This window comes from Teleopsis dalmanni, chromosome 2 (assembly GCF_002237135.1).
Source record: "Teleopsis dalmanni isolate 2A chromosome 2, ASM223713v2, whole genome shotgun sequence".
NCBI lineage: Eukaryota > Metazoa > Arthropoda > Insecta > Diptera > Diopsidae > Teleopsis > Teleopsis dalmanni.
Window position 1 is genome coordinate 242881854 of NC_051847.1, and position 10797 is coordinate 242892650.

At 28.1% G+C, this 10797-nt stretch overlaps 3 protein-coding genes across 3 annotated transcripts in view; 1 reads left to right on the plus strand and 2 right to left on the minus strand.

Annotated features, from left to right (window-relative positions):
• The first annotated feature begins 284 nt into the window (after positions 1-284).
• Positions 285-1540, plus strand: LOC119683472. Its single transcript, XM_038097155.1, has 3 exons — positions 285-433; positions 510-637; positions 698-1540. Exons 1-3 carry the CDS (start codon positions 383-385, stop codon positions 819-821), a joined length of 303 nt encoding a protein of 100 aa, XP_037953083.1. The 5' UTR covers positions 285-382; the 3' UTR covers positions 822-1540.
• A 3065-nt stretch (positions 1541-4605) lies between these two features.
• Positions 4606-7877, minus strand: LOC119682100 (4-coumarate--CoA ligase 1-like). The gene is made up of 7 exons (XM_038095453.1): positions 7804-7877; positions 6505-6647; positions 6245-6452; positions 5853-6186; positions 5638-5797; positions 5420-5574; positions 4606-5366 (listed from the first exon to the last, which is right to left on the minus strand). Exons 2-7 carry the CDS (start codon positions 6631-6633, stop codon positions 4718-4720), a joined length of 1635 nt encoding a protein of 544 aa, XP_037951381.1. The 5' UTR covers positions 6634-6647; positions 7804-7877; the 3' UTR covers positions 4606-4717.
• A 2365-nt stretch (positions 7878-10242) lies between these two features.
• LOC119677188 (luciferin 4-monooxygenase-like) overlaps positions 10243-10797 on the minus strand; it is a 1025-nt gene continuing 470 nt past the window's right edge. Inside the window, exon 2 of the mRNA XM_038088459.1 lies at positions 10243-10794. Within this exon, the coding sequence (XP_037944387.1) occupies positions 10355-10794 (440 nt within the window). The 3' untranslated portion in view covers positions 10243-10354. The remainder of the gene's footprint in view (positions 10795-10797) is intronic.

A 10797-nucleotide genomic window follows, 5' to 3' on the forward strand; every position in this document is an offset into this window, starting at 1 on the left:
CATCGCATTTTACTTATTTAGATGAAATTGTTAAAACTTTATAATTCTGCATCCTTAAGCAATATTAAAAGCAGTTCAATAATAGTCTTCAAGAGTATAAACTATAAAGAAATTTACTAGTTTACATGATTTTAATGACATTCTTTCGGTACTGGAAAAAAATATATTCGTTTCGGAAATAAAAAAAAACGAACAAATTTGTTTAACAACATTTATATATATATATATTTTATTACATGACTTAGATGAATGATTTTAATATATTTTTCATTTACTATAGTTTGTGCCAATCTTATTAGTTCTATCAACCTCATCTCTACTATTGTTGGATCAACGAACATTACAAGTTAAATATAGAGTGCCTGCTTCGGAAATATATCGTATGTCACTGAGTCCTTATTTAGATGATATAGCAGTTTTTCATGTAAAAGCGGTAAGAATATTATACATATATTCCATTCTTTAAGACGAAACTATAAACAAACTATAAATATTTTCTTTATTTGTAGTCGGAATTTGGTCGTAAAAAAGGAGATTTCGTTTTTCAAACAGGTCATGTAATCGAAATTGTAACTAAAATGTTTCTAGTCATACAAAACGCGACAGGAAAACCACCGGAGATACATATTAGCACAGAGTAATAATAATATCCTTATATTGTATTTAATTTAAATAAATTATAAACTATTCTTTTCAGATTTGAAGCTAATTTTGGACAGCAAACTGTTATATTTTCTTTCAAGTATAGTGGCTTGTCCGATATGTCTCAAAGTCAACCGAAAGTTATAAGAAAAGCAAATCGCATGGAAATCGTTGTATGATCCGCGGCCAATATCTATCGTTGGACATCTTTAGATTTTTTAAAAGAACTAAATAACTGAGTTGAACACTTGAACAGTTGAACAGTCTAAAATTGAATTTTGTAAAAAACATTGCTAATCAGTTAATACCAATGGTTGTTTTCACATTTCGACTCTCACATTCTTAAAAAGGATTGGAGTATATAGCATATAGCATATAGCTTCAAGCGTAGCGTTACTGCTCGAATAATAATCACAAATATTATATTGTAATATGTATATCGCACTGGTATATGTATATATGAGATTCGATATATTTTTTCTTATAGAAATAATTATTTCCAATGAAATGAACTGACAATCAGCTAGTTCAGTTTTGCTAAGCCAGTGCTAAGCATAGCCAATGACTTACTTTTAACACATCTATTTAAGTGTATATTCTGTCAAACACTATAGCGGTGTTAGCTTGTTCTTGTCAAGAGACGACAATTCAAACAAGTACTTATATTTACGAATTACAGAATATAAGTTAATTTTTAAACACCAAAGTATAATTCTTAAAAACGCAAGCATTTAAAAGTTAGTTTTTAATTATTAGTTATAAGAGTGATGTAGCATTTCGAGAAGTGCGAGTGGTACTATTTGTTGCTTTTTAAAAATAATATTGCTTAATATGCTATAAATATAAATTTTTATTTAACGATATATTTGTTGATAAAGCTTATATGAACGTAAAAACTATTTAATCAATAACATTTTATTTAATTGTTTTATATATAAACATCCGCCAACGTTTTAAACTTTATTTAACTTCTTCCTCATGGCAGAATATTATATATTATAAGAAATATATATGAAATAAATAAAATAAAAATTAATATATAATTTTCTTTACGTTCACATAAGCCTTATTAATTATTATTAATAAAAAAAAATTCCCTACAAATAATTACAAACATATTAAATATTTTACTTTTTTATATAAATTCAAAATGATTTTTATTTTTCATTTAAATATATTATTATTAAAGTAAAAAAGGAATGAGGTTTCAACTACAATAAAAACCTTTAAGAACTACTTTATTAAATGAAAATTAAATATTATTTTCAAATAAAATTCGGATTCTACTACTCTACTTCAATAAATGTCAATAATAAATTAGATTTTAATTAGATTAAATTTTAAACTAGCTATTATATAGAATGCAAATCTTTAGAGATCTATATTTACAAACTTAGAACCAAATAGAACAGTATAAGTATAAATGAAAATTTAAACATATTGTTATTACCGATTGTAGTTATTTATACCATGTTAAAGATATAAAGACATAGAGAGTATTTTAAATAAATTATATTAATATTTGATTAGTCAAACTAAGAACCTATTAATAAAATAAATAATATAATCAATCAAATTTAGAAAAAATGTTCTATTACATATTTGAAAGAAAGAAAATAATAATAAATAAATAAATAACAAGTATATTAAATATATGTATACAAGTATATAGTTTATATATATTTAAAATGATTATATCAGTTGTATAATAATTACATGTAAAAACGAAAAGAAAATATGACATGAGCATAGCATTATACATTACATATAACAAAAATCAGTCAAGTCTGCCGTAATAATGAATAATTAAAAATAAAAACTATTGGTTTTAAATAAAAATAAAATGTGTTATATATTATATTATAATAAGCGAAGTGTTATACCTTGAAAAAAGTGATAGCTAAGCAGACATCTAAGTTGATAAGTACATAATTTGATTTAATAGGACAGGTTTCAGGAGCCTATATTTTTTATAGAATTTTACTTACTTTCACTTTACTTTTACTTTTAATTTTACTATTAATTTTTCAATTTTTTTTTCAAAATTGTTTTCCTTTATGTTGACAATACTTCTTTGAAAATATCCGCAGTTATAACTATTACTTTGTAAACTAAGTTTTGTGCAACTTATATACGTAACAAACACATATACGTATTTTTTACTATTAAAAAAAACTTAGGCACAAAAAGTTATAATAATATAAGGACGGACGTGTGCTGTCTCTTCCAAGTTAAAATTTTTGCTACCGCTAAGGCAGGTGAGCTGATTTTGGAAAGGAACATACAAAATCAATAGATTGCAATTTCCTCCAATTGTACAGTTCTGTTCTCGCACTGTTCAACTATACTACAAAATCAAAGCTAGTAAAACGATATAAAATTCAACTAAATTCAGTGAGTAATCAGTACACAATACCATTGATCTGTGTTCCAACGCGTAATCTTTTTTTAAAACTACAGGAACATAAAAAGATCTACGATGGATTGTAAAAGATCCGCAATAACATGGCCAAGATACAATTTATGAAAAACAGTAATTCTATTGGGCAGAGACCGCTGACCATATAGCATTTACGCTAAAAAATTGAGTATTACTTTAAAGGATATGTGTGCAAGAACAACTGGGAAAAAGAGAAAATAGAACAACTGAATACTTTCTTTGCAAATGCCCCAATTTTAAAAACATAGTCTCCTTTATCAATAGGCAGGCAACAAAACGGCAACTATGAGGTTTTTGAAGAGAAGATTAAGGTCAGTCATTACTACAAGTAACAAACGTCATATATGGTGTGACGTTAATATTGTATATGAGAAGTGAGTTTAATAATACTTAACCAACTACTAATTGTTTTGTTGGGATTTTAATATTATTTCTTATGTCCATAAATGAAATTAATATAATCCAAAATTAATATATTAATTATATTTTCGGAATTGTAAAGGCCAAGTGCATGTACAAGGTATGACACATATCTAAAATATTTCGGACCATTTTACATTAGATATATATGATCCTTTTAAATTTATTGTTTTTATATAACCTTTAAATTGGTTTGCAAAACTCCTCCTGCATACCGCCCTGACAAATATCTACGTGCGAGAAATGACATTAACTACCAAAATTCTAGAAGAGTTTATCATTAGAATTAAATTTAACTATAAATCTATTTAGAAAAATCATCTCATCATTGTGGAAATTGAATACATATGTCAGTATTTCTGATGTTTTTTCGAGGAAGAAAAGTCTATTATGGATAATAAAATAATTGTTCTACAATATAATATAGCCACACAACGAACTGTTAGTGATTAAGAGCTGAAAAATGTATATTTTGGTAAAGAAAGTTAAAATATGTAATAATAAACATGTTTTATTTTAAATGAAGTTATATCTTATTTAACTAGTCGATTTACTAAAACTTCCAGATACTTACAATTTGTAATATTTCTGAATAATTTATTTATATCATTATTTCTAGTTTTCCTTAACATAAAAGTTGAAAGTGAAACTCTGCACCATTCCACCATTTACGAAAGTAATTAAATTAGATATTGAACATATCTTCATTACGAATTAAAATTACTTATAGACGTTTTTATTCTTCAATGAATAAAGCTTGTATTTTTGTGTATGCAAACACAAAATAATAAAATTCAAGGTACTCTTTACTCTCCACTTCAAGTACGTACTCGAACAGAACTAACTTGTCAACATATTTTCTATACAGCTCGCCTTATTTATCAACTATTTTCCATTACTCATGTGCATATCTCGCTATCAACAATTACATTTAATCAAAGTTTGAAGGGTATTTTCGGTTTAACTTCTTTGATTCTACATAACTAATTTATTCATTTTCATGTTTTATTTTTTAATTTAATACCTTTAAATTTTGGAATGTGTCAATTGCTATAATTTTTTCTTCATGTACTTTATAAGCTGAGGAATAAGAACTTGGTAAGTTGTTTACTTTTTGTTATATTTGGTATAAATTTTTTTAAATATGTATAAAATCAATTTCCATAACCGCTGTATTTAACATGTAAGCCAAATTTAATTTTTTTTATTAAATGTTCATAATTTTGATTTGGGATTTTTAATCATATCTCTTAGAATTCGTCGCAAAATTTTACCACTCGGGTTTTTAGGGATATCATCAACGAATAACACACCACCCCGTAACCTCTTTGGCGACGAAGTATTTTCTGCTACAAAATCTGCAACTTCTTTTTCAGTGAGTTGTACATTAGCTTGTTTCACCACAAAAGCCATTGGTAACTCTCCAGCCTCTTCATCAGGTTTACCAATAACAGCGGCATCCTTTATTTTTGGATGTGTCAATAGAATTGCTTCAATTTCTGCTGGTGGTACTTGAAAAGCTTTGTACTTAATCAATTCCTTTATGCGATCGACAATAAAGAACTCAAAATCATCATCATAGTAACCAATATCTCCGGTATGTAACCAACCATCTTTTATAGCACCTTGCGTAGCTTTGGTGTCACCTATGTAGCCTTTCATAATACAGTCTCCTTTAAAACAAAGTTCACCACGTTGATTTGCACCTAATATGCGACCAGTTTCAGTATCAATAACTTTTGCATAAACTCCTTTTATGAGCGCACCAACACTGCCAGGCTTATAAGCATCATCATTTTGAACTAATATACTTAAAGTTGATTCACTTAATCCATAACCTTGACGTATGATGGGAACACCAATTCTAAAAGCAAATAATATAATAAGCAACTCAAATTTTTAATGCTTTTATTATACCTTTTCTTGATTTGATCTTCTGTTTCTTTGCTTAGAGGAGCAGCTCCAGATAATAAGACTAATAATGACGATAAATCGTATTTTTCTACTAAAGGATGTTTGGCTAGAAAAACCATCAAAGGTGGTACCATTAAAGCCATTACAATACGATATTTCTACAAATATGTGTACATCATCATCATTTCATCGTATTGAAATATAAAATACAGTGAACTAACCTCTATGGCACCTAAAAACTTTCTTTCTTCAAATCTTGGTAAATATACCAAACATGTACCAAGACAGGAACATGTAATGAGTGTTAAGCATCCAAATGTATGAAACCAAGGAATAACAGTCAGTAAATTGATGTCGTCTAAAGGTATTGCTGTTGATTCTCTACAATGATAACGTAAAAAAATTAATTCTTAATTTGAATTTCATATATACTTACATCTGAGAATCTATCGTAGTCAAAATGTTATTCTGAGTTAGTTGTACACCTTTTGGTAAGCCAGTTGTACCAGAAGAGCATACTATTAAAGCCACATCTTCACTCCTGTTGCAAGATGGAGGATCAAAGTTTCCATTTACGGTAATGTTTTTACTTTCCATTAAATTCTTATAAGAATATACATTAGCTTCTTTACTTTCATGAGCTGATTTGAATGATATCACAATCTTTACAAAAGCATTGTTCTTTGCTACTTTAATAATGCAGTCGATTGTTTGGCTCGAAGCAAAAATAATTTTTGGCTTAGATAAATTAATGGCATGATCGACTTCTCCTAAAATAAAACAAAGTAATCTGTCAACAGTCTTTTGATCCTAGATCGAAAATCTTACGTTCGGAATAAGTCACATTTATGGGCGCCGCAGTAGCATTTAATGCAAAAGTTGCAAAAAGTGCAATGGCGAACTCAACACTATTTTCACTTGAGATAGACACAACGTCACCGCTTTTAACGCCCATACTCGTTAAAATATTAGCTAAACGTACAATCGAATCGTATATAAATTTTGCTGTGTACTCCACACCAGTAACTGCGTCGATCTTTAAAACAAAATATAATAGAATTTTCTATTAATTAAAACTATTAATTTACCATCATAACTTTGTCACCGTAACTCTTGTATTTTTCTAAAACAAAATGTCCTAAGGATCTGGAGCTGTGAGTTTCAGTGTTAAGGACTGGGCCTCCATAGACAATATTGCCTGGTAATAAGGTTGACATATTTATGATGGTATCTGAAAATCATACATTTGGTATTTATATGCAACAATTAATTAATTGAACTTACTCTTTTATAATTACTATAATTATTATTGAATAAAGTATTCGTGTTGCTGTAAAGCTAGACTTTCTTTGTATAGTGACAAAGAAGCTTTATTAAAATTTAGAGGGGTTTTGAATAACAAAGTTCTAAGCCTGGCACTTGCAGTCCAAACAAATTATATACGGACTATAAACTAATTAAATAAAATTCGATTATTTCGAAAGACTACTGATGAAGAGTACTTGGCAATACTCGAAACAGCGTTGTATGGTCAGTCAAACTTCAATAAAATTAAAATAAATTTTTGTGTTTGTCCTTTATTTCTTTCTTTGTTATTCAAAACCCCTCTATAATTATTATTTTATTAAAATTTTTTTTTTTGTATTTCATTTACATATAAGGAAGCTTGTATATGTGCAATAGTTAACTAATTGATCTTAATTTTATGGAGTTTATATTATAAAATTATAAATGAGCCAATTCAATTATGAAGTATATTTTTTTTAGATAATGACCATTATTAAGTAAAAACTAAACCTATAGTCGTCATAACTAACTAATTCGTGGAGAGAAAACACAAGTTAACACTACTTACTTTGTTAGGACTATTATTAGGACTATTATATATATATAAAATGATATAAGGATAAGATATATAAGGTTGAAAATAAATATAAAATATTATATAATATAATATAATATATACCGCCCCATATTATATATATATATATATATATATATATAATTAATACTAAAATATATAATATACATAACTTATATACATAATAATGCATACCTTGAATATGAACGACCAAGTACTTAAAACACAATAAATTAATATTTCGTTTATTCATCGCTACCACCACTGATATGCTTACTTGAACTTAGACTTAATAATTGTAATTCAGCCAATCTAACTTCACTATAAATAAATAACAATAAAAAAATATTATAATAAGAGATTTTTTTGAATCCAAAGATTCACATTAAAATTTGTATATAAATTCTATTTTTTATTTATATCTATAAAATATAAAAAAATGTTAACTTCTTAATACTTAATGAATGAAATATCTCTTCCTATATAAAAGTTAAAAAAATAATAATTAATAAATTAAATTAGTTACCGTTAGGTACTCCGATTGAAATTGAAGAAATAAAGTCACAGGTTCGTTTATTTATACAACACCTGAAAGAACCGAACCGAACGTTACGAGATACGAGAAAACACTAATATATAACATTACCGCAGCGATTGATATAGCTTCAATAACGATATTAAACAGAAAAAAGGAGCAATTAAAACTTTTTACTGCATCTAAGTACATTGTATAATTAAAATACAAATATGGAATATAGCTCAGAAAACAAACTAAACATTCAGATAGTTATTGTCAGTCTGTTAAATTGATGTAGAGATTAATGTAGAGAGTAAAGCGACATGCCAACGTAAAAGGCGGTTAATTAATTTAGAAAAATGAATATTTGAACTCTAGATAGAGTAGTTTCTGCTAACACATTATAAACTTTTTCGCTAAAACTTTCGCTTTAAAAGTGCCGAAAGGGTCGACAGTATCAATTTTTCCTATAAATTGGTTTTTAGAATCTCCTATTACAGCTACATCCTTAATAGTTCGAGAATGGCGGGTTAACGAGAAATTAACACAAGTTGGCATGTCAGTCTCCAACTCACATGGGTACTTGAACACAGGAACGTCTCTAGTAATTTCAAGATAGACGAACTTGTCAAGCAGGTACGCTGCTTTCTGGCATTTATTTTTCGGATATTGGGATGCCATTGGCAAAGACTAAGCTGCCAATTAAACAGTAAAATCTGAGTATAGCTAAAAAAAACTGGGCAGATGAACAGATTTCAGATTTGTCAGACCTCGAAATCTAATTGGTTCCAGCTAGGCAAGAAATGTGCCAAACAGCTGTTTCAATTAAAGTGGAATCTGCTCAGCAATACGGTATCGGTGAGAGATCGTCAATGTCTAATAGTAAAAAATGCTATGAAGACCTTATATAAGTAGAGATAAAATCCTTACTTCATGTTCTTATCAATGCCCATCTTTGACAAATAAAATATTAAAAACTTTTAGGCAAGTTCAAGTTCATAGACATGTCAGGTTGGTTCACTTTTACTGAAATGGGGGTAATGGCTTTCAGCATATTCTGTACGCTGAACACTACGGTCCTTTTATGGACCCTTCTAATGTACGCATGAACAACGCAACTTCGTAATATCACAACGCGCTATAATTTGAGCTTAAATGGGCTTTATTATACTAGAACGACATTCTAATTTAACTTAACTAACATGTTTTCGCTACATGTAATAACTTGCTAATGACAGCAGCTAAGTATAGCAAATCGGTATGGAGCAATGTAGCAATGTAGCAGTAAAAAATATCGCCTCTTTTCTACATAGGAACTTCAAAGAAATTTTTTTTGTACGCAGTATAAAGTGTTTAATACATTTTAAATACAATCATGTCATGTGGGGGTATTTTTAATAAAAATATTGTGTAATAATGTATATTAATTTTTTTAAAAAACGGAAGTTGATCTTAACTGTTTATAAATATAACTAATCCCAGATCAGCTTATATTGTTAATATATTATTATCATTTAAATGCAACATTACTATCAAAATAAAATAATAAGGAAGCAACACATTTATCAGAAAGCGACTAACTAGTTATTAATTATTTTTTTCGATTCGAATCTTCAAACAATTTCTTACTACTTTCAAGGATATTTGTTTCTTTTGAATTAGATGCGTTTTAGCGAGCATTAATCAACTGTTACTTATACGATACAATTGTTATGACTGTTAATACTGGATTCATACGAGTGTTTTGACTGTAATTTTAGCTGTCATTTTAAATTATTCCTGATTTCGAAAGCAAAACAAGTTTAAAATTAGAAGTTAGCTCTCTTTTCTATAGGAATTTTAACAGCTAAAATTATAATTACATAAATAATTTCTTCAAATTCAAGTTGATTTTAACTTGGACACTTCACCTTAGTACAGTATTGTACAGTACAAACTTGTACTATTGTGAATAATTTTGGGGAATGAATGAAATTTTCATACAAAATTAAACAAAACTGTTATCTGACAATCAAATTACAATGACACGTCGTGTAAATCCATATTTTTGCTTTTTTCAGATGTCCGTCTTTTTATTATAAATAAAATGTAAATAAAGTTCGGTTGGTACGGAATAAACCTGTTAGCTCTCACAAATTATCTTTAATATTTTATGTACTACAAGTACATGTACTTTCTACTACAAGTACGTACTCGAATAGAACTAACTTGTCAACATATTTTCTATACAGCTCGCCTTATTTATCAACTATTTTCCATTACTCATGTGCATATCTCGCTATTAGCAATTACATTTAATCAAAGTTTGAAGGGTATTTTCGGTTTAACTTCTTTAATTCATTTTCATATTTCATTTTTTAATTTAGTACCTTTAAAATTTGGAATGTGTAATTGTTATAACTTCTGTTTTCATGGACTTTATAAGCTGAGGAATAAGAACTTGGTAAGTTGTTTACTTTTTGTTATATTTGGTATAAATTTTTTTAAATATGTATAAAATCAATTTCCATAACCGCTGTATTTAACATGTAAGCCAAATTTAATTTTTTTTATTAAATGTTTATAATTTTGATTTGGGATTTTTAATCATATCTCTTAGAATTCGTCGCAAAATTTTACCACTCGGGTTTTTAGGGATATCATCAACGAATAACACACCACCCCGTAACCTCTTTGGCGACGAAGTATTTTCTGCTACAAAATCTGCAACTTCTTTTTCAGTGAGTTGTACATTAGCTTGTTTCACCACAAAAGCCATTGGTAACTCTCCAGCCTCTTCATCAGGTTTACCAATAACAGCGGCATCCTTTATTTTTGGATGTGTCAATAGAATTGCTTCAATTTCTGCTGGTGGTACTTGAAAAGCTTTGTACTTAATCAATTCCTTTATGCGATCGACAATAAAGAACTCAAAATCATCATCATAGTAACCAATATCTCCGGTATGTAACCAACCATCTTTTATAGCACCTTGCGTAGCTTTGGTGTCACCTATATAGCCTT

What these genes read in the sequence shown, in the direction of transcription:
- LOC119683472 (XM_038097155.1), top strand. Translation starts at nt 383, where the DNA reads ATGTCACTGAGTCCTTATTTAGATGATATAGCAGTTTTTCATGTAAAA. An exon ending in CAGTTTTTCATGTAAAAGCG is followed by an intron (nt 434 to 509) that starts GTAAGAATATTA and finishes CTTTATTTGTAG; the next exon opens with TCGGAATTTGGTCGTAAAAA. An exon ending in GAGATACATATTAGCACAGA is followed by an intron (nt 638 to 697) that starts GTAATAATAATA and finishes TATTCTTTTCAG; the next exon opens with ATTTGAAGCTAATTTTGGAC.
- LOC119682100 (XM_038095453.1), bottom strand. Translation starts at nt 6,633, where the DNA reads ATGTCAACCTTATTACCAGGCAATATTGTCTATGGAGGCCCAGTCCTT. An exon ending in ACGGTGACAAAGTTATGATG is followed by an intron (nt 6,453 to 6,504) that starts GTAAATTAATAG and finishes TTTGTTTTAAAG; the next exon opens with ATCGACGCAGTTACTGGTGT. An exon ending in AGTTTTTAGGTGCCATAGAG is followed by an intron (nt 5,575 to 5,637) that starts GTTAGTTCACTG and finishes ACATATTTGTAG; the next exon opens with AAATATCGTATTGTAATGGC.